The sequence below is a fragment of the Suncus etruscus genome, chromosome 17 (assembly GCF_024139225.1).
Source record: "Suncus etruscus isolate mSunEtr1 chromosome 17, mSunEtr1.pri.cur, whole genome shotgun sequence".
Lineage (NCBI taxonomy): Eukaryota > Metazoa > Chordata > Mammalia > Eulipotyphla > Soricidae > Suncus > Suncus etruscus.
Genome location: NC_064864.1, coordinates 24,185,231 through 24,209,510, shown reverse-complemented (window position 1 = coordinate 24,209,510; position 24,280 = coordinate 24,185,231). Strand labels below are relative to the sequence as shown.

The following is a 24,280-nucleotide window of genomic DNA, read 5'->3' as shown; positions in this document are numbered from 1 at the left end:
CCCAAAAAACAAAAAAAAAGAAGCAACTTAAGATAAAATTTTAAATGTAAAAAAAAAAAAAAAAAAACGGGCTGAAGAAGCATTGTAGTAAGGTGTTTTCCTTGCATGCAGCTGATCCGGGAGGGACCTGGTTAGATCTCCGACACCCATATTGTCCCCCAGCCTGCCAAGGGTGATTTCTGAGTGCAGAGCCAAGAATAACCCCTGAGCACTGATGGGTATGGCCCAACAACCCATAAATAAATAAATAAATAAATAAATAAATAAATAAATAAATAAATAATAAATAAATAAAGTTCAAAAAAGAAGTGAGGGCAGGTGTGCTGTTAGGACTAAAGAAGTGAAAGAGAACCCTATATACAGTTAACCCAGAGTATCCAATGGCTAATTTTATTCCAACACTTCCAGATACATAATAAAATATCTGTTGGAAGTTAAATTTATACCAAGTAAATGTTTGATAAATTATTTGTTTAAAAAAAAAAAAGCCAAGGGCTGTGGTACATTTACCTCACATGTAGCCAACCTGGTTCAGTTCCTGACATCTCATCCAGTTCCTCAAGCCCGCCAGGAGTGATTTCCTGAGCAAAAATCAGGAGTAACCCCTAAGTGTTGCTGGATGTGGCCCGGCAGGCATGGCCAATATGGCCACCAAAAAATAATAAAAACCAGAATGACCCACAGGTGAAACCAAATAGCCCTGTGGATGCCAACTGACTCACACATGAGAAGCAGGACACAAACTGTACAAGGGTGCCACTGACCCCAGTAGTGTTACTGAGTACCTCCGGGTGGACTCAGCAGAAGAAAGAGCTTGGAAGTAGATTTAAGTACCAGCCTTCCTCTGGCCCTCTGGCCCATCACCTCATGCAAAATAAAGTCTGTGTATCTGCCTGGCAGTCCTGCCCTCACCACCTCCTCACACATGGAAGAGGTCCCCAAACTCTCAGATGTCTTCTTGGAGAATAGCAGAGAAGCAATGAACTAATGAAATCCCTAGTTTCCTAGTTTCCTAATGAGAAGAAATTAACTTAAAAAGGCTATATCAATGGCTGAAGTAAAGCTAAACATAATGGACTAAAGTTATTTTGCCTTGTTACTTAGAAGTAAAATGAGGGTTGAGGTAAGAACTTGATGAGATAAGAGACATTATAGAAAAGGAAAGAAACTGCATTTTTGTACATTTAGGTCTGAAATGTGGCTATACCAATGTTGGTATCAGCCTACTGACTGCAGGAGGCAGATTGCACTGTGATTAGAGGAGAACATAGACATCAACTGCAAACCATGTTCCTTCTCTGCAGAAAATGTTTCTAGGCTGTCCTGTCCCTGAGTAGGGGACACAAGGCCTGGTGCATTCCTGAATACTGTTGTGAGAGAGTGTGAATAATTTGGCACAAAGGCCAGATGCATCATTGTTTTAAATGAAATCTATACGCTGGCCTATGACTCTGGCCTAGGACTATATAAAGAATTTAATTGCTAATTAGAAGGCAATTTGAATCTAGTAAATTCTTAATAATTTACCACAAATATTTTATGAATTTTCCCTTCCAGAGGGCTTCTCAACAACTACCAATGTCAACGATACTAGATCTGTTTCTCAGATTGAAAAAAAATAAAAGCAGCTCATATTGGGAAGGGAAAGGTAGAAAAGTTAAGTAATGTGCTTGATCTGATCTCATCAGACTAGACAATTCCCATTTTCAGCATCTTGACTTCTGGCCTCTGTTATGCCCTTTATAGTGGGTGATCTGAATCCTAAAGGTGCCTATTCTATATCATAACCAATAATTGCTTAAGACTATATCAAATTGAACAGAATCCTTATCTTGCAATTTTACTTCATTCTGGCCTTATATCTCTTATTCTTATGGGAACATTTGTGGTTTTTTACCTTTCACCCAAAGTCTTTCTTCTAAACCCCATGCCAACTTACCCTCATAAAATTATGAGACCCAAAGTTCTGGCATAAGTTGGGGTCCTGGGAACCACAATTAGGATAATCTAGGAGCTAGAAATTAGTAGGATTTGGGCCTTCAGGATATGGATCAAAGAAATGCCAAAGGCAGGATCCCACGATTTAAAAAAGAATCAAATCTACAAAAGGAAGGTCTTGCAGCTAGGGAGTTAGGAATCTTGGAAATGCTGAAAACAGGACAAAATTACCCAAAGAGTATTAATCAAATTACATCAAAGAAATCACAGTTTAGTTAAGTGTTACTCTGGTTACTTTTAAAATTCAGATATAAACTTTAAATATCAGCATTATTAAGTTCAAGTTTGTCTGGCTCAAAGACATTTGTCCCTTCAAAGAGATTTTAGGTACCTACATCTAGGATCAAAAAAACAAATAAATGCCAGCAAAATATACAAACAGAAAGCAGTGACTAGACAGAAAACAAAGGGTCTGAAGTCAAGAACATAGAACTATTAACAGATAAAGGAACAACTAAATACTTGGGAACACCATTATAATTTATGCTTTCTTCAAGCAAACACAAAATAATATTTTACTTTTTATAATCCTTTTCTGAAACTGTATAACAACGGCACATTTTTTTAAAGGGAGGAAAATATTCCTTTCTTTCTTAACTGGCACAGCTTAAGCAAGAACTTAAGTGGAAAGTGGGTCAACTGGTTTACTTATTTCTTTAGAAATTTTTGTATTTAAAAACAGAGTTGGTGAAAATTTTCCATTCCAAATTCTTCCCAAAAGAGGTTAATTAGTCACTTTACTTGACATGGTGAATTGTGGCATGCTAACCTTCCAAATAATCCATGTAGTACAGCTCACAGCTTAAAAAATAAATTTGAGAGGCGAATGGTATTTATAATGAAAGAAAGTGGAGTTGTACTTAATTTTATTTTGGAGGCTACATGAGTATTCTCTTCCAACTGTGTAGAGTCATTTGATGTTCCCCTTCTCTTTATTTTTCATATCAGGATACTGCAGTCGAATTTCACATCTAAGTGACAACAGAAGAAAACTTCCTACTTTATGAATATTCACAGGCACCAAATTCCGATATGCATTGTCCAAGACCACCATGTTCATTACTTCCATATGACAACAATATTTATTACATAAAACTGTTTGCCTAACAGACCTTGAATCCTCATAAAACTACTAAGAAGAGGGTATTATGACTTTCTTCCTCTCTGGTTACTCAATAACAATTCCTCATACATTCGATTTTCTAGTGCTGGGGATCCAACTCAGCACTTTATATGTTCGAAAACCTGGATTTTTACACACTTATCAAGCCCCCATTACCCTAGTGTGGCTGATACTTCTCAACAGGTCCCAAAGTCTTAACACAGTTAGTTACCTCCTAATAGTCTTGGAATCTAAGGACCCAGAATTAACTGGCTCACTTCCTCTATCTCAGATCTAGAAATTCTAGTTCTTAAAACTTTTCTTAAGACCATCCAGAGCTTTACCAGATTTTCTCTCAAACTGAATCAGGAGACCAGAGGCAGCTCCACAACTCTGTTCCTGCTTAGCTCTGTATTTCCAGGGCGCAGTTCCAGGTACCTCCTTGTAGGACCCTCTGCTGAGTTCTGTTTTTCCCTTCCTTGAAGGAAGGCTGGGAGGGACCTCCAGAAGGGTCACTGTCTGGTTCAATTCCTAGGCACAAAACACCAGCACATAGACAAATTAAGAAGAGTCCTGGGGGAGGAATATCCCAAATCCTCAACCCACAGACTCCAATCTACCTTCCTATGGAAGCCCTGGAGGCCAGGCAAGGACAAGAGCTGCCCTCAGAACCACACTGAACCCCTACAGGTCCTCTGTTTCCCCACCCAGAAGTTCATTGGCCTTTCACTCTGCCCAGTGGTAAACAGAAACCCCCTTAGAGTCAACAGAACTCCCATCCTGAACTTTATTTCTGTTCTCTTCACTTGTATAGGTAAGGACTCCAGATATTGCAAGTTACAACACTGTTCACCCTCATCCCACTTCTTTCCCTACACAAACATTCTTTGGGTAACCCTAAAAATGGCTACTGTGGCTTCCATTTCCTGCCCTCCCCTCAAACTCATTTGCGGATATGGTGACCAAGAGCAAAGGGAATAAGAGTTTAGAATAGGGGGCCCATTCTAGCACCCACAACCATCACCACCTCCCCACTACATTTGCTTCTCATGGGAGAGTGAGCCCCAAAGCATTGTCTGCCTGGGGCCCTCTGTTCAAGGCTGATCATAAAAGACCTGACATTAGCACCCACCTAAACATGGGTGCAGCCATGCTTGCGCTCTGCTCCTGGACCCAAGCAGGGTTCTGCAGGAATAATTGTTCATGGTCCACAACAGCTTTGTTCCATCCCTGCCAAGCCCTAAGCACTAGCCAGAAGTGAACCGATGGGATTCTAGCCAAAGCAAAAACCATGGACCACTGAGCCAGTTTTCTAGAAGCAATGCTCAGAAAGAGAAATGAATTCCAACCAGGCCAGTATTCAGAGGATGTTCTTAATAATTTTAGCTACATGTCAAAATCCAGAAATAGATCTTTTCTTTCCCCTTATGCTAAGCTTATGCATCAGCTTTTCTTGGGACTATTTTTGTGTAAGAAGAAGCCGCTCTTATAATTCCAGAATGTTCAAACAAACAGGAAGATGAAAAATGACTCTCCCTTCATTCCAAAACCCCATGGTGTAGGGCCAGAGATAGTGCAAAGATTAAGATACCTAACCATGCAGGTGGTCAACTCTGATTTGAACCTTGGTACCTCATATGGTACCCCTGAACACAGAACCAAGGGTAGGCCAGGTGTGGCACCCCTCACAACCAAAATTAAATAAAAACAGAACCTCACTACTCTGTGTCCCAGAAAAAGTGGAGTCTCTGGTGACAGCCTTCAAACTCCAAAAAAACTAAGACACTCACATCAACATTGCACATTCTGGTATACAAATGTGTCTTTTAGTTTTATTTTTCTACATGTCCTGAGAAGTAAATATTAGTCCAAGTTTCATGACACTGAATTGATTTTTTTGTTTGGAGATTTTTTTTTTGTTGTTGTTGTTGTTTTGTTCTTAGGCTGGAGGCCATAACCAGCAGTGCTCAGGAGTTAGTTACTCCTGAATCTGCACTCAAAAATCACTAGGACTATATGGGAATCCAGGGATCGAACTAGGGGTCAGTTGCATGCAAAGCAAGCACACTATCTGCTCTATACTATCTCTCCAGCCCCACCCTGACACCCTGAATTGAAGGACACACCCAAGGCCACAGAGCTGGTAGCTTCTAGAGCAGGGCTCAAAGCTTCAGCTTCATGACCCCTTTCCTATTTCAACCACTCAGCATATCTAAATATGTAAGAAGGAAAGAATGTAGAAAGGAAAAGGAAGAAAAGAAAGGAGAGTCCTTTCAAACCGTAGCTCAGATCCAGCTGCTTGAATGAAAAATGCTTCCCCTCGGAAAGATCCTAATGAGAGCTTACACAACTCAAATTCCTCTCCCACTCAGACCTAGGACTCTGTCATTTCCTCACGCAGAAGAAAACAGAACTTTTCCAGCTCTCAACTCTATGATATGTTCTGGTCTGATTCACAAGGTCAAAGAGATCATGTGCCAGTTCGAAGACAAGACAAGATTTCAAGAGTCAAGCTTGCTGCCCCTGGTGCTGGCAGAAGGGAGAGGCAGAAAAACACCCCATAGAGCACTAAGAGATGACCTACTTTATATCGTACTCCAAAGTTTTTTTTTTTGGGGGGGTGGGGGAAAGAGCCACAGACAAAGATTCTTCGAGCATGAAACTCGTGCAAGCTGCCAGTGGAGCAATGGGCTTTCATCTCTTTAAGAACCAGTCGGGAAGGTGGGGGTGGGGGGAGGGAAGAGATGGGGTACTGGATTGATGATGGGAAGGTTGCACGGTGAATTGGGGGTGTTCTTGTTATGACTGAAACCCAACTACAATTATATTTGTAATCATGGTGTTTAAATAAAAAATTATTAAAAAAGAAGAAGAAGAAGAAGAAGAAGAAGAAGAAGAAGAAGAAGAAGAAGAGGAAGAGGAAGAGGAAGAGGAAGAGGAAGAAGAAGAAGAAGAAGAAGAAGAAGAAGAAGAAGAAGAAGAAGAAGAAGAAGAAGAAGAAGAAGAAGAAGAAGAAGAAGAAGAAGAAGAAGAAGAACCAATATGGGGGTGGGGCGGAGCCATGGCACAGTGGTAGGGCATTTGTCTTGCATGCAGCTGACCCAGGACAAACCGCAGTTCAAGCCCCCAGCATCCCATATGGTCCCCCAAGCCAGGAGTGATTTTTGAGCGCATAGCCAGGAGTAACCCCTGAGTGTCACCTGGTGTGACCTAAAATAATTTAAAAAAAAATTTTTTTTATTAAAAAAAAGAACCAATCTGGGAGAGTCCTTCCAGAAAGCTGCTGAAAAGAACCCTCCAGGATTTGGGATTCAGATGTGATCCAAGTTATAGCATTTGGAAACCAGCATTGGTTTTTGCTTTTCTGAGCCAAAAGAATAAAAGGACTACTGTTTACTATCACCCTGGAGAGGGGACATTTGAACACACAAGCTGGTGAAAGGGCAGCATCTTCGAAGACAATGCCATCCTTTCCAACAAAGGTAGCTGCCCCCATCCCCACATGAACATTTCTTTCTCTCCTGTCACAGATCAATGAAAGCTTTGTCACTGAACAGCTCCTATCCGTGAATTAGCAAGCTTCCCATGTGCATTATGGTGGAAGTGTCAGGGAAAGGACAGTAGTTACATCAATTGTGAGGCCTAAATTTTGTTTCTGTTTGTACAATGACAGTGTAAAAATTACATTTTTTATCAAGATAAAAAAAACAGATAAATTATAAAGAAAAAGCTAAGAATAAATGTAAGCACTTCTGCCATAATTTCTCTTTGACCTCAGAGACAACATAGCACCCCCATGCAAACCCTCCTCCCAAAAACTTCTGTTGCTTTCACTTAGGAGCCTGCAAAGCTAGATGCATGGCATCATGATTGTCATAGTACGTAATGGGAAAGGAAAGCAGTGACTCCAGTTGAAGTTCTCCTGTGGGCTGCAGTGACATGTCAAAGGCATAGAAATGAGAGGCAGGGAATCCTGGGACCCATTCCAGGGACACATGGCTCCGTCACCCATGAGTGCTGCATTGTCTTCTTTCCAACTTATCCTTCTGTTTGAGCAGAATGAGGCCTAAATATGGATGGAAGTGATCACAGACTCTGTTAGGATTCAAAACTATCCCTACCATGGATGTCAGGCATCTCTGGCCAAGGAAATATGGCTTACTATGGAATGTGTCCATTCCAAGTGTGTGGAGGGTCAGTACATAGCTAGCATAACCCACTTTTCTTTCTCCTCTCATCAACAACATTAGTAAAGGCAACTCCTTCAGTCTGAGGCTCAGAAAAAAGATCTAAAATTAACTCCCAAGGAGCTTAACAACACTGGACTTTGCAACAAAGGGTAAAAGTAAACCTTTAATTGGTAAAAATCACTAAGTAAAGAATCTGACTAGCACTTGAATGCGTTCATTGAATGGCATTTGAAAATTTTATGATAAGTATATATATATATATATGTATATATATATACATAAAAGCTTTATTATAATCGAGGCAAAGGGATTTAAGAGATAAGATAAAGGTGAGACACTTGCCTTGCCTGTAGTCCCCTGAGGACTATCAGGAGTGATCTCTGAGCACAGAGACAGGAGAAAGCCCTAAGCACCACCTAATATGGTCCATACCACTTTTCCCCAAAAAGTTAAGTGACAACAAGTAGATATGTCTTAGAGGAGTTTCTGTACCATTCTGGCCCCTAGGCCGATGAAAAACAAGAGGGTTGAATAAGACATAAGGCTCTGGCCCCCAGGACCTCAAGAGCAATGGGAAGGTCATCTAACCTCTCACAGGAAGCTCTGTGTTTTCTGCTTCCTCCCAGCTTTTATCTTTCTAGATGAGGCCTCTCTCTGCCCTGAGGGAACTCACACAGCAACAAGGACCCAATGCAGAAAAGTAAAAACTGAGACCCAGGCCCACCTCTGACATTTCATATTCATCTTCAAAGATGATTCCCTTGGAAGCTTTCTATGGTAGGGATAAAAAAAATAAACAGGTCTTTAACTTCATAGGCTTATAACCAGGTAGGATATAGCAAATTAAGCCAACATCAAGCTAATTATCAGTGGAGTAAATACTCTTAAAGAAAGAAAAGAGGTGAACTGAGAGAAATTGCAAAAGACTATTTTAGGGAAAGGGCTCGTGAGTGACCTCTTTTAGGGGGATATTTGAGATAAAACGAGAAATCCAAGCCATGAAAGAAGTCATGGTGGAGAGATTGGAGCGATGGCGCAGCAGTAGGGTGTTTGCCTTGCATGCAGCTGACCCAGGACTGACTGCAGTTCGATCTCTCAGAATCCCATATGGTCCCCCAAGCCAGGAGTGATTACTGAGCACATAGCCAGGAGTAGCCCCTGAGCATCACCAGGTGTGGCCCAAAAAACAAACAAAAATAAAAAAAAGAAAGAAAGATGTCACAGTGGAGTCTAATTCATCTCTCAGGAGACCAGCAAAAACTAAAAAGGCATGTGAGTGGTAAATGGGCAGGAGAGATTAATTATGACCCTGGAACTCCTTGAGCAATCCAACTCCTTGAGCAATTGAACTCCAAGCTCAATCCTGATGAGGGAGGAAAGATTCAAAGATCAAGGCCAAGCTTACCCAGAGAAAGTCTGGAAAGGCTGCAGAAGAATAGAGAGCAGAAAAGAGAAGTCTATGCTAAATCTGTACTACATAACCAGTCCCCAGATGGCCACTCAGCTGTCTTCCTCACACTGCCTGACCCTGGCCCAGTTGAACTTGTGTGGCTGATTCAAAAACTTAAAATAACTAATAAAATGTTTTTCTTTCTTCAGCCACTGAGTGTTGGGATAATTTGTTCCATAGCGATATCTAACTGATACAGAGAGGTCTGGTATTCCCATTTCCTTGCCTCAAGCCTCTCTGAAATCACGATTCTGTTTTCTTGTCTGAGGTTTCAACAAGTTCCCATTACTAAACAGTGGCCTTGAGTCTTGAGATATATGATCCTTGAATTTGGTGGCTTTGAAAGTCTCTTGTTACCTTTGAAAAAGCCCTTGACTCTCTGGATTGGCTTTTTTTTGTCTATAAGGACTAGAAAAACTTTTTTGTTTTGCTTTTAGGCCACACCTAGTGACACTCAGGGGTTACTCCTGGCTATACACTCAGAAATCGCTCCTGGCTTGGGGGATCATATGGGATGCCAGGGGGATCGAACCTCGGTCCGTCCTAAGTCAGCACACGCAAGGCAAACGCCCTATGGCTTACGTCACTGCTTCAACCCCAGGACTAGAAATTTTTGAAGAGCCAGCCAGGCCTAAAGTTCAATGTTTGGGTGGCATTGTATCACCTCATCAAGTATTTGTTCTGTGCCCTGTTGCAAGAAATGCAGTTTAGACAAAGCCATGAAGGACGTCTGTGTTTATGGTCTAGTCAGTCCAGAGAAGCTGCCTGTGAGGAACCCTTGATGGCCAACAAGACTGGGAGACAAGAGCAAGAGCGGTGGTATGAGGAACAGTGAAAATCCAAGTGTGTATTCCAAATCTTTGGGGCCTCTCAGTTACCTCATCCCTCTGGGGCTCCTACTGTGTCCTGTACCCTAAAAATGTGGACAAAGATCACACTCAGCACCTTCTCTGGGGAAAACAAAACCGGTACTTTAAGTGGAACCAATGGTTGAATAAATCAAGGCTTCAATGTGCAAGAGACCTCTCTGATCCCTCTTACCAGGCCAGTTGAAAGCAAATCCTTAACCATAAGAGAGGGCCTGGCCCTTGAGAGGCCAAGTCCTCCACTCCCCTTTAGAGAGCAGCCTTCCAGGGTCCCCGCCCAATAGCAGATTCTGGCTGAAAGCAGACAAGCTGTGCTGTCCTACCATGGAACCAGGGGGCTATGCATCTAGTGGTTCTCTCGAACCCCGCCCGGCGTGGCAGCTGCTCCTCCTTAAACCAACGAACAATGGCATCTCTGGAGAAGGGGCGCAGCGGGCGCTCCCATGTCCTGCTGGGAAGAGAGAGGGAGAGGGGGAAAGTCAGGCAGTCTGGGAGGAGAAAGGCCAGAGCAAGAACAAGCACAAAACCCACACTCCTGCCTTGTGGAGAGGGTAAAACAAGCCAAGGATTCAAAGGCACTTTGCAGATTATAATGTAACAGCTGTTATTATCTTTCCCAAGAGAAAACTGTTATCACTTATTTTGAAAAAAGTGGTGGGTGGGGGTGAAGAGAGGAAAGGAAGGACGCTCTGGAGGAAAGAGGGGGCCTCTTCCCTTCAGAAATGGCCAGGCTCCTACCCCCCTCATCCATGAAGGGTACAAGTGCAGTGTGAATGAAATGGGACTGTTTTTATTCCCCCGGAAAAAAAAAAACTTAGAAAAGAGGACTCTTGCTCTCTTCCTCCTCCTCCTCCTCCCCTTCCTCTTCTTCCTCCTCCCCATTTTCTTCCTCCTTCCCTCCTCCTCCTTCTTTTCCTCTTCTTTCTCCTCCTCCTCTTCTTTTCCTTTCTCCTCCTCCTCCTTTTCATCTTCTTTTTCCTCCTCCTCATTCTCTTCTTTCTACTCCTCCTCCTCATCCCCATCCTCCTCCTCGAAGATATTAAAAATGAAGGGGGGGTGGGCCCGGAGAGATAGCACAGCGGCGTTTGCCTTGCAAGAAGCCGATCCAGGACTTAAGGTGGTTGGTTCGAATCTCGGCGTCCCATATGGTCCCCCATGCCTGCCAGGAGCTATTTCTGAGCAGACAGCCAGGAGTAACCCCTGAGCAATGCTGTGTGGCCCAAAAACAAAAACAAAAAAAAAAAAAAATGAAGCGGGGCACTGGAGAAATTTTGAAGTAAGAAATTAGATCCTGGGGCCAGAGTGATAGCACAGCAGTAGGCTGTTTGCCTTGGATGCAAACGACCCAGGATAGACCTGGGTTTGATCCCTGGCATCCCAGATGGTCCCCCGTGCCTGCGAGGAGCAATTTCTGAGCACAGAACCAGGAGTAACCCCTGAGCACCATCGGGTGTGGCCCAAAAACCAAAAGAAAGAAATTAGATCCATTTCCCTGCTTTCTCACAAAGAAACCAAGATTTATATTGCTCTTGTGTCCAAATGGTGATTGTCTAGTTTTTTGTTTTGTTTTGTTTTTGTTTTGGGTCACACCCAGCAGCGCTCAGGGGTTCTTTCTGGCTCTATGCTCAGAAATCGCTCCTGGTAGGCTGGGAGACCATCTGGGATGCCGGGATTCAAACCACTGACCTTCTGCATGCAAGGCAAATGCCTTACTTTCATGCTATCTCTCCGGTCCCAAGTGGTGATTCTTGAATGCACAAAGAGACCAGGCCAGTGAGAAACCTGCAGCATTTGAGCAGCACAAGCACAAAGCCCAAATAAGAGTTCCATAGCGTTTGATACAGGGCAGGCACCTGCTGGCAAAAGTTACTATTTGTGGAATTAATACCAGCAAAAGCACATTCTATTGGGAAGGTGGGATTCAGGGGACCCAAGAGGCCACATTAATAATTCGAAGTCATGCAGGTGGCAATATGGCACTTCTGAGGCCCAGGAGTGCTAGAGCCACCAGAGAAATGTCTGGCAGTTTCCAGAGACCCATGTGGTACTGGGGATTAAATTTAGAACCTTGCATGTAAGAGGCATGAACCCTGGAGCTAATCTCCCCAGTCCCAGTCCCAGGATGACTTGATAATTTGAAAGAAAAGTCCTGGTGCTCCATTGGGAGGAGTACAGAGTAATGGAAAACTGGGACTCCCCCTCTATCAGCACCACTCACTTAGAAGCACCACATTCACTGTTGTTGTATTGCTCGTTGATCTTCCCACAAGCTGCCTCCCTACCTGGCCTGCACCTGCACGTCCACGCTGAGCTCAGCACTCCCTTACACACCCCAAACTGAGTTCAGTGGCCTATTTTTCACCTGCCCTGGAATGAATCCACCTGTACCTCCACAGCACAGGCAGTTTTAGAAAAGCTGCGGCCGCAGGAAGGCAGAGGGTAAGATTCCACTGGCTGGCTTACAGCACCATCCATGTGGCTTGTTTTCCAGATCCCTTCTCCCTGTCACAGTCTCAAGACTGTCTTTCATCTCCAAAACCAGCTTTGCTCACTATTACATTTGCTCTTTGGGATGCCCCTTCCAGTATTGAGAGGCCATTCTTCCTCAGTAAGTAGCCCATGACAGCCTTGTTCAGCCTGTTCACATCTGCATCTCCCAGCAGAGAACTGAACTGGCAGTAGAATAAGGATCTTCTGATTTCTAGAACTCATTTTCAGTAGAAAGCAAGAGGAAGTTACAAATAACAGCAAGGAAATGCATTCGTTCCTGATCCTTCGATTTCTATTTTTTTAAACTTGATTGTATTGATTGATTGTTTAGTTGGTTGGTTGGTTGGTTGGTTGGTTGGTTGGTTGGTTGGTTGGCTGGTTGACTTTTGGGCCACACCCAGCGACACTCGGGGGTTACTCCTGGCTCTGCACTCAGAAATCTGTCCTGGCAGGCTCAGGGGACCATATGGGATGCCAGGAATTGAATCGGGTCCCTTCCAGGTCAGCCGCATGCAAGGCAAATGCCCTTCTGCTATGCTATCTGTCTGGCTCCAATCATTGATTTCTAAACATAGAGTCTACTCTCAAAAAACACACACTAAGCCCTGAGCAATAGCTCAACAGGTAGGGAGGGTACTTGCCTTGCACACAGCCAAACATTTGGTCTCCAAAACCCACCAGGAGTGATCTCTGAGCAGAATCCGTTGTAAACCCTGAGAACAGTGAGGCATGTCCTCCAATAAACTACACATTTGATAGAGTACTCCAAGAAGCCACCTGACTTATCTGACTTGTATCCCAGCCTGCCCATGCTTTGCTATATGTTCTCATCTTGAGCACAGCAAAGGAGGGGGCATGGATGTGGGCAGTGAATTTATAAGGTGTGGCCTTTGGGAGAGTGGCAGGAGATTAGAATGACTTAATATGAGATGCCTTTGGGAGTATTTTCAGAGGCACATTTTGGAAAGTTGTTTTTTCAGTTTCTGAAAAACAAAAATCAGGCACCAATTTCACAGCAAGTCAGAGGCAGAGCCCAGAGATACTCCCCACTACCCCCAACTTCCAGTCACCCAAATGGTGGGCCATCTTCTCAACCCACCTAATAGGCAAAGCCAAGGCAGGCAGGGACCCCAGGCCTGGAGGTTGCTGACAGAGTCTCCCCTCTTGGTCCTGACTCTGTCCCAGCTCTTGGAACCTGGAGCTGAGGCCCGCGACGGTGCCCTTCTGGATGGCGCGAAGCGAATGTCGTCGGTATTCATCCCTAGCACGCTGGGCTCTGCGGCTTCTCTCCTCATCGGCTGCCTTGGAGCGACGCACTGGAAAGAAGAAAGGGTATTATCCCAGTCAGAGCATCATGAGTCCCACAGCTCACCCACATTCCCACCAAGGGAGCTTTAATGAGGTTCGTGGCAGGGCAGACCCTGCATGAATAAAACCACTGGGACAGTTTTGCTCACCTGGCTTACCCCTGGCTCTGCACCTGCAGGAACCAAGCCGCTCTGGGTGGGAATTTACATCCAGCAAATGGGTTTCTCCCTAGGAGAGAGCCCTGCAGAGTTCAGCCCTCAAATCCTGGCTCACTGCCCTGCTCAAAGCACAGCAATACACAGAGGCATCATCCACAGTGACTACAGCTTCCTCTAGAGTCTAGACCAAGCTCTGGTTAGGTTCCCTCCCTGCCAAGTTCTTTCTATGGACACTTGCCCAGCCACTCCAACAGGAGGGACATCACTTTGTCCAGCAGAGCCCCAGCCTCCAGGACAGCTTGATCAAAGCTAAAGGACAGAGCCAGGGCTGGCTCTAGGGGTTATGAGACTCTCAGATCCATAGATCTTTTCCCTGCATAGACACTCCACTTCTCAGACTTCCTTCCTTTCCAAGCCAGGTGTTTACAGAGAGCCAGAGGAATTTTGGGACCCTTTGGGTATTCATTCTTTCTCTTGTCACTCATGTGGAAACTGAGGTTAGGAAAGAGCAGTGACTTTTCCCACTGGGTCAGGGATCAAGCAGCCAGAAATCACCCTTCTGCTCCCATAGGGTTGTTAGAAACCCTGAGGTCCTGAATTTGCCCTTTTTCTGGTTTCCTGTAGCTTTGACAGCTGTGAGTACATGTAGTGGAGGGAGAAGAGAGGATTGTTGAGACTCCTCTTACTCTCTAGGTAACAAAACTGCAAAACTCCATCTCCCAGGCCTTCTATCCTTTACACTGGGTTCTCTCTTGGCAAGCAACTATGAAAAGGCAGCTGTGTGTTACTGCTTCTGAAATGAAAGGGAAGTTTGGAACTGAGAAGATGCAGAGTGAACAAATCAGGGAGATGCCAAAGTCCCAAACACCATAGAAAATTTTGTGTCGTTTTATTGAATCTCATTAGGCATTTTGTCTTTTTAGTCCTGTGTTTTTATTAATAAATTTTAATTGAATCATCATGAAATACATAAAAATGAAGTTAGGGAATTTGTTTATACATGGATGGATATGGAGAGTATTGTGCTGAGTGAAATGAGTCAGAGGGAGAAAGATAGACATAGAATGATCACACTCATTTGTGGGATATGAAAAAAAAAAAGACAGCATGATAATGATACCCAAAGACAATAAAGACAAAGGCCAGAATTAGTCCATGGTAGGAAGTTACCCACAAATAGTTGGGGAATGCAATTAGATCAAAAAAGGAACCACTATGACAATGACAGTTGGAAATGATCACTCTGGACAAGAACTAGATGCTGATAGGAGGTAAAGTGATTTGCATGATACCTCATCAGGCCATTTTCTGCCCCTAAAAGCCAACCAGTTAATAAAGAACTACTGATGTTGATCTTATTCTAATTGTTTACAACTAACTGGTCATTGTCCTGATCCAAACAAGCCACTTTCTTGTCCTGGAATAAAATCCAATTTGTTATTATCCTTAAGCCCTCTCAATACACATATATCAACTCCAACTACTAACATCAGATACCTGTGTTCCAGCATTTGCAAGCAACCATGCCAAAAGTCCCAGCCCAAAAGTGTTTCTGCCTCACTAGTTGTCAGAAACCCTTCTAAAGACATAATGTCCCCCAAATCTGAGGTAGACAATACAAGGTCTGTCTCTCAGAAGATCTTATGAATGTGAGGTCACATGCAGGGGACTTCATGGGTGATGAGCTCCAAAAATCATGAGGATTTCCTCCAGTCTATTTATTCCAGAACATGGTGAGTAGGTGACACATACTCCTGGATGACTGTGTCCCATTAAGGCTTGAACTCTGTATTGACCCTGAACTGGACCTAGATAAGATACAGATAAGATCTTGTTTTCCTTGAGACACTCAGACTCAAGCTGGGAAGCAAATAAATCCATCTCTCTAGGGCAAGGGCAAACTAGGATAACACAATCTTGTCAGAATTTAAAACCAGTAGCACTCTGAAATCTTCAAGAGAGCAGAGGCCAAGGAAAGTCTTCCAGACCAAGGAAAGGAAACAATCCCAGGAGAACATATTTTTGTGGGTGCCCCATTAGCTCATCTGTATGTTCTAGGTGCTCAAAACACTATGATGCATATTACTATGTGTGTTCGTGTATTTATGTGTTGGAGAGCAATGGGGTATTGTAGACACTAGATTAAAAACTAAAAACCAGAGGCTTGGGTCCTACTAGGCCAGTGACCTCAAAGGAACAGCAAGGATCAGTAGTAGCAGTTACAGAAAAGAGCCAGGCCCTGAGCCAGGCCACATAGACTAAACTGCCTACCATATTAAGCTCCACTTCTCCCACTCCTTCACACAAAGATAAAGGGAAAAACCTTTTATCTGCTAGGTAAGGCCCATTTCCAGCATCCCACTTGTCAGCTGACTCAGCTTCCTGTCCTTCCCACTCCATACTCAGTGCTTAGGCTCGGCCATGCTTCCCGCCATCTGCAAACTGCTTCATGCAGCTGCATTCACCTGCTCGGTCCAGCCTTGATGAATGGACGATCGGACAACTCAGGAATGCCAGGCAGCAGCATTGAGGGCATTCAGAGGTGAGGAAGCTGCTGAGCCTGCAAGCTGGAAGCAGAAGGTAGTTGGCCAACCTGCCAGCCAGCCCCGAATAGGCAAGAGACAAATGTGGGGTCAGCCAAAGGAACTTGGAGTAGCTTTTATTTGTTTTTCTCTCTCTGCAGTTTTTAGTCCATTTAATTAACACAGCATTGAGCATATTAAGGCATATACAATATGTTGATTTGGTACATTTACACACTGTGTTAAGATTATCACCTCAGGGGCCGGAGCGGTGGAGCAAGCAGTAAGGCACTCGGTTTGATCCCTGGCGTCCCATATGGTCCCCCAAGCCAGAAGCGATTTCTGAGCATAGCCAGGAGTAACCCCTGAGCATCACTGGGTATGGCCCAAAAAGAAAAAAAAAAAAAACAAAAAATATCTCCTCAGTAATTGCTACCACCATATCCCAAAATTATCATTTAATTTAATTTGGGAGAATGGGGCCACACTTAGCCCTGAACTCACAAGATAGCTCCTGATGGTGTTCAGGAGACCATATGCAGTGCTGGGGATAAAACCAGGTAGCCATGTGCAAAGTCTTAACTGCAGGACTGTCTCTCTGCAAAGCTTAATCTCTCACCCCCATAAACCCCCCTAAGATCTCCCTAGTAGCGGGGAAGACAGACAGTGACATAGAAAAGAAGTACTTGAGGCCACAAAGGGAACCATGGTAAAACAGGACAAAATCTCACCACATCTTGTCGGTGAAGACTGAAATCCTTCAGACCTAGTCAGTACTAATCCTCTATATAACTTCTCTGAAATGGAGTTCTGAGTAGAAAGGCTTAGGATATTGACTGAACTCAAAGAAACTATGAAACACACTGCCAACGAAACACAAGAGATTATGAGAGGATGTGAAAAAATGCATATAAAAAATGTCACAACTGAAAAACTTGGCAAGCAATGTCTCTATGGTGTTGGTTTACAACTTGTTTTCAACCAAAACGGATTTTTCTCTACTTAGCCTCTTATCCTACCTGTCAAAAGCCTACCTTGGTAGGACTGTCTCAAGATAGGTCTTTTGTGGTCACTCCCCCGCTGAGGGGTTGATCTTAATGCTTAATAAAAACTGCAGTTTTGGGTCCTCTCTCTCTCCCTCTCTCTCTCCCTCTCTCTCTCCCTCTCTCTCCCTCTCTCTCCCTCTCTCTCTCCCTCTCTCTCCCTCTCTCTCCCTCTCTCTCTCCCTCTCTCTCCCTCTCTCCCTCTCTCCCTCTCTCTCTCCCTCTCTCTCTCCCTCTCTCTCTCTCTCTCTCTCTCTCTCTCTCTCTCTCTCTTTCTCTCACTCATGAAGTAGAAAGCCCCCTCACTACCATTTCAATATTGGCCTGGTTTATTTCCTGTGGTAACCCCTGCTCCAGATCCACTTCCCCAGTTAAGTTTATGGCAAGTTTATTCAAGTTTATGGCAAATAGAACCTAAAACCCTGGCCCATCATTTATTTTTTATGGTGATAACAAAATAAGATCTAATACCTTTGAAGCAAATAACACATCACTGTTTACTATTATAATGAAGCTGTGTATGAGATCTTAAGAACTTATTTATAAACCAGCTGCAAGGACATATAAAAAGTACACATATAAACCTGAGCAGCAACTTTCACACACACACACACACACACACACACACACACACACACACACACACACACACAGCTCAGTCCCCAGTGGTCACCATTTCCCTCTCATCTTAAAATTTCAGCTTTAGAGCCCACAAATAAGTGGTATTGTTCAGTATATTTTTTCTTTTTCTCAGTCTGACTCAGTTTTGTGCCCTCAAGGTTCAATCCATGTACTGGCAAGTGGCAGGATTTCTTTCTTTTTCATGGCTAATTAATTGTCATTTCAGGTAGACAAATAAATAATTTAGACAACATCATATCCATTCACTTATTGATGGATACTTGAACTATTTCTCTATCTGGCTATTGTTAACTAATGAATATAAGACTATAGTGAGCATAGGAATGCAGAAAGCTCTTCAAGATCCTGATCTCACTTCTCAATATATAACCCAGAATTTCTAGATCACATGGCAGCATGCTTTTTCATTTTTTTCTTTTTTTTTTTAATTACTTTTATTTAAGAAAGAGGACAGGGTAAAGTTAAAGTGGAAGCCCAATCACCCATAAGCAGAATTCTCGGTAGACCCATCGATGATATCCCAGCCTTGATCTTTCAACCAAAGAAAATTAAGAAAAACAAAACTGAACCCATGTACAATACAATTAATTTGTCCCTCAAATCCCCAGTTGTATTACATACTATTTCTTAGCAGCACACAATATAATCCAAAGAGATTAGACTTATGTAACTCCTTAAACATTGAGGGCAAAGTACATTTATCTAGTTCCATGCACATGCTTACTAGTTTAAATTAACCTCAAAAGTTTTAGTGGGTTGTTTTTCTTAAGGATTGGAGTCAAGGGAAAATAGTAAAAAATGGTGTTAGAGTGGCATTTGTTTGCATAGGCCCACCAAAATATAAGGGACATGGAAAGAAAAATTATGGTCTAAATACAAGGAGACCCTACCCCTGAAGTTTCCTGGCACAGGACTGACTCTAGGCTCCAGGCAAACTAGTTTGTCCAATTTAAGTCATCGTCTGTAGTGACAATACACCTCCATTCCTCACATAGTCTCTGTTGTTGGTATCATGCTTCTGTATTAAAGGTCCTGGAGTCTGCATATCCCATATTGCAGTCAGGATGGTGCAGAGCATCCTCTCGTTTCACCTCACACTTAAGGGGCACTAGAGAGAACCCTGTCCTGTAGAACAGGTCATTGTTGTTGTCAAGTCTTTTCAGTGTAAATGGAAGTCTCTTTTTAGGAGGTCAATGTCATACCCTTGGTAGTGTCTTTCCTGGTAGAGGACTGCTTCTAGCTGTTGCTATAAAAGACCTTGGATGTTTCGTAGATAGCTTGCCTGGTTCTGGCGTGAATGGAGAATGCCCATTCTTCTGAGGCCTGTGCCAGGTCATTATATCAATGTTCAGGGTATAAGTTACATTGTACTGAGATTTATTAGATAAGAACTTATCTGTAGGTATAGTGTTTTCCTATTTTAATGTGTCTATGCAAAGAAGGATCAATGCCATAAAGCGTTATTGGTGCATCTGGAGGCAATAGGAACAAGACCAGCAATTTCCATGACATAGTTCAATCATAGGCATTAAACTGAGGGACAGTTCCACCAACAATCCTTATTGAACAGCTTACAAAGAAAAGACAAGATGAAAAGTGGATAGAAACATCATGGTAGAAGAATATAGAGAGAGTTACAGCCGTTAAAGAAAATATACATAAAATATTCAAAAGATATATGTGTTCAATTTATGTCCTTCAAAATAGTTCTGGGATTGTTAGATCCACTGTATGTCTTTGGTCTGAGATTGGAACTGTGTATTATTGAAGTTAAGAAGGGTAAATCGGGGGTACTGATGGTTGGGAGGAGTATACGTTCGCGCGGGGGCGCGCATCATGTAGACTAGTATGAAATTGCCAGTGACAGCCTGAGTATAACTGACCAGCTATCTGCCACCCCACAGATCAAACACCACCCCCCAAGCCAATCTCAGGAGGAGCTCAAGCCCCACCCTAGGCCAATCTCCGCAGCTGGCCTGGGAGTGGGGAAAACCCAGGGTGCCCCATCAGGTCCTCCCAGATACCCACCTGGAGATCCGGAGGAAAGGGGGAGAGGGGGGTCGGGTGACCCAGGTCCGGGCCCCCCTACCCTAGGCCAGGCCAAATGGCCCCTGGCACATACGGAGGTCTGCCAGGAGCCAGCCCGTGCCGGCTGAAAATCCTGCCCCAGGAAGGGAGGAAGGCCCTCCCAGGCCCAAAGGACCAGAGCTCAAGACCCACCCTAGGCCAATCTCCGCAGCTGGCCTGGGAGTGGGGAAAACCCAGGGTGCCCCATCAGGTCCTCCCAGAAACCCACCTGGAGATCCGGAGGAAAGCGGGAGAGGGGGGTCGGGTGACCCAGGTCCGGGCCCCCCTACCCTAGGCCGGGCCAAATGGCCCCTGGCACATACAGAGGTCTGCCAGGAGCCAGCCCATGCCGGCTGAAAATCCTGCCCCAGGCGCTTTTTCATTTTTTAATAACTTCCTTACATACTGTTTCCATAGTGATAACACCAACCTACATTCCATCAAGTGCATGGGTTTTCTTTTTCCACATCCTCTCCAATAGTCCACCCTAACTTTCTGAAGAAAGTCCCTGAGGGCCTCAGTTTCCATCTATCAAAATAAGAATGACATTGAATGTCTGCCTATAGCAAAGGTTAAATCAAACACAAAAAACCATTAGAAACAGAAGAGCTTTAGGAAAGTTTTACCTTATTAAAAACAGGCCTCTGATCTTTTGTTTTGTTTTGTTTTGTTTGGGTTTTTGTTGTTGTTGTTGTTGTTGTTTTTGGGCCACACCCAGCGTTGCTCAGGGGTTACTTCTGGCTGTCTGCTCAGAAATAGCTCCTGGCAGGCACGGGGGACCATATGGGACACCAGGATTCGAACCAACCATCTTTGGTCCTGGATCGGCTGCTTGCAAGGCAAACGCAGCTGCACTATCTCTTCAGGCCCAAGCCTCTGATCTTATCTATTTCTTCAGATCTCCAAAAACCTAAATCTGAAGCCAGGCTGCCTATGCATAGTTATCAACTCCATTTACCACCATGTGACCTGACAATTTATAAATCACCCTGACTAGACTTCCATCTCCTCATAATAAAATGTAGATCGTACAGGTATTAAGGCATTTGCCTATCAAGTGCCCAACCTCAGTTCCATCTCTGGCACCATATATGGTTGTCCAAGCACTGCCAGGAGTACTAGCCTCAGAGGAAAGTACCCCTATTGGGTATAGCCCAAAAACAAGACCGGAAAAAGAAATACCATGATTCCCCTTCAGAACTGTGGATAGAAAACCCACTTCTATAGTCTTCTTCAGTTTTTCCTTCAGCTCCAAGTTCAACTCTGCCCCACCCCAATTCCAGTGCTCTCCACCTCAAAGCCTTCCTGTTCCATCAGTCCTAAGCACACAGTATCTTAGGAGCACTGGTGACAGTGGAGTCTCCAAGCCACACACCCTCCCTTGTTGGAGGGAAGAGAATGGAGCCCCTCTGACTGGCCTCAGCCCTGGGCCATAGCTCAAGTCTCTCATTAGACTCTGACAACAGCTCTGAAGGGCCCAGACAAGCAGAGCACAGTATTCTGGCGATGTGTTTTGGACACCACACAATCCATGAAGCTAGTGGAGACATAAGTCTGTTTCTGTTTCTACTGAGTGGGGAGGTGAAGATGGAAGGAGACTTAAGTATCACCTGAAAGATGCTGGGAGCTGCTGATGGTGGTGTTAAGGACAGGCCTCTGCATGCAGAGCATGTGCTCAGTCCTTGAAGCTATCTCTTCACCCCTATATTTTTATTAATAACAACAATAATAAAGATTCAGGACATGAGCACTGGCGCAAGCAGTAGGGCATTTGTCTTGCATCCATTAACCTAGATGGACCGCAGTTTGATCCACCAGCGTCCCATATGGTTCCCCAAGCCAGGAGCAATTTCTGAGCTCATAGCCAGGAGTAACCCCTGAGCATCATAATCATAATCATAATAATAAAAGATTCAGGGAAGTACAAAGAAGGTCAAAGATATGTAATGCATCCTGTGTACATGCCAGGTCCCAATTTCCTTCCTCAGCATGAAAGGGGCCCCCAAGGATCATTAGGCGCCATGTTGCATCTTCTAGTTGGGTCTGGCATTCAGCTGTATGGCCCGCACAACCAGACTATGAGTGTTTATCAGGCCTCCTGAGATCTTGAGAGTCCCCCCAGAAAACAGTAACAATAATAATAATAATAAATTTCCAGTATTCATAAATAACAGCATCTACCAATCCATCCTGACTCATATCTAATTCTCTGGGCAACTGAACAGTACCTAATTCCATATACTCCTACAAATCCACAGTTGTTAAATGAATTTAAATTGTAAAATGAATTTCTGCCTCATCTATTCTCAGAAGTCAGAGCCTGCTTTTCTGTTAGAGTTGGATAACTAACTCTGTATTCAAGTGATACTAAAGGGAACAATTCCCCCTTTTTTTTTCCTATCTTAGAGAATTTAATTTAAGTGTTTTATCAAAAACGGCTGCTCCCTGGTAGATTAATGGCCCACTATATCTTTCATATTAAATTAATTGAGTGCAGAATGGCTTTGCTGGATTTGAATGACAGGCTCCTAGATTTAGCTCATCATTCTTTAAGAAAGCATAAAATAAGAAAGCATAAAATGAGGAAGCAAAATCATGGGAAGTGAATTATCACATCCTTTCTCCATGTTTTGGACATTTTTCCATTTCCAGTTGCCACATAAAACATTAATTAACAATCAGCCAACACTCAAGCCAGATGATTTCCTCTCTCCCTAAAGAAACACCTGTCCTGCCCATAGCATTCCCACTCTCTTCAAGGCAATATATGACCTGAGTGACAGCCCTTCACAATAGGTAAGCACTTGAGTTTCCTCCTCATTCCACCCTTCCCTCTAGCCACCTCACATCTCAGTTCATTCTACAAATAAAGATTCTGAGGTATGAGTTTCCATTCCACCCAATTTCTATTTCATATGCCGTTGGGCAACTTGAATAAACAGGCTGATGCCTCATTTCCTCATCTGTTCATGGGCTGCATTGAAAGGTTTGGTCAAGATATAATAGTAAATGACAAATCTGATATTCCCACCCCACAAGACCATAGGTGTCTGATTATCATGTACACGCTGACTTCATTCTAAACCTTCTCCCAGACATTTTGTTCACTTCTTTCATTCTGATTTCTTTTTAATTGACAGGGGTAAAAATCCAGGGTCCCCCACATGCCAGGAACATGCTCTAACATTGCATTACAACCTCAGCCCCTTATCCTGAATCTAAATAGATGAGTTCTTCTTTAGATCTTAACCATCATCTATTTTGCCTAATTTTCATCATTATGCACCAGGACCCCCCCAAACTGTGACCACAGAACACAGTCACCATGTCCTGTGTAGGTGACTATGTAGGCAGTGTCCAGGTCTGTTGTGCTCAGTGCTTCAACCCCCCCATTTCCCCCCACTTATTCAGGTCCTTTCCTCCAGAGGGTGTCTCTAAATGCTTTCCCTTCTTGGATGAAAAGGGAAGTTCCATGCAAATGAGGACTAAAATGAAGCAGAGTAGCTGAACTTCTAACTATCTAACCAGATATACATTAAGCCAGAAATGGTAACAAGAATAAAAAAGTTCACTATGTACTGATAACAAGACAACTCATTAAAAATATAATAATCATATATGTTTACCCAACATTGGAGCAACTAAAAATATAAAAAATATTAATAGATCTCAAGGCAAGATAGATGAGTAAATAGTAACAGTCAACCCCCACTTTCTTTATTTTTTTTTTTTTGGTTTTTGGGCCACACCCGGTAACGCTCAGGGGTTACTCCTGGCTATGCGCTCAGAAGTTGCTCCTGGCTTGGGGGACCATATGGGACACCGGGGGATCGAACCGCGGTCCGTCCAAGGCTAGCGCAGGCAAGGCAGGCACCTTACCTTCAGCGCCACCGCCCGGCCCCAACCCCCACTTTCAATAATTGATCACTCATTTAGAAAATCGATCAGGATATATTGAATATGATTATATGCCCAGGGATGAGGAACCATATTTCTGCCAATGGCTATTTGAATATTTATATTATCACTCACAATCAGACAATATAGACAGATGGACCCCAGGCAGTCAGTCAACAAGAAGCACACAAATCTTTTCTGTCATATTCCAGGGCCAGGCCACATGATTTCACTCAAACACAACCCACAAACTCACAGACATGAACAAAATAATCCATTCGATTGCGACAAATATGGCATCTACTCCAATTCACATAGAACATTTTCTAAGAAATATAATATGTTAGACTACAAATAAATCTTAACACATTTAATAAAACTGAAGTTATATCAAGTGTCTTTTCTCATCATAATAACATGAAATGAAAAATCATTAAGAAGATCATTTAAAACTATGCAGAAATTAAAAAGCACACACTCTTAAATAGCCAGTGGTTTAAAAAATAAACCAAAAGGTAATTTTTTAAACAATACCTTGAGACAAGTG

At 43.4% G+C, this 24,280-nt stretch overlaps 1 protein-coding gene across 2 annotated transcripts in view; it reads right to left on the bottom strand.

Moving 5' to 3' along the window:
* The window catches only part of SH2D4B (SH2 domain containing 4B), a 77,550-nt gene that overhangs the window by 11,976 nt on the left and 41,294 nt on the right, over positions 1 to 24,280 (bottom strand). The window contains exons 5-6 of one of the 2 annotated variants that reach the window (XM_049790702.1): positions 13,196 to 13,412; positions 9,930 to 10,057 (exon numbers count right to left, since the gene is read on the bottom strand). In XM_049790702.1, the coding sequence (XP_049646659.1) occupies positions 9,930 to 10,057; positions 13,196 to 13,412 (345 nt within the window). The remainder of the gene's footprint in view (positions 1 to 9,929; positions 10,058 to 13,195; positions 13,413 to 24,280) is intronic. The other variant, XM_049790703.1, reaches the window with a different exon arrangement.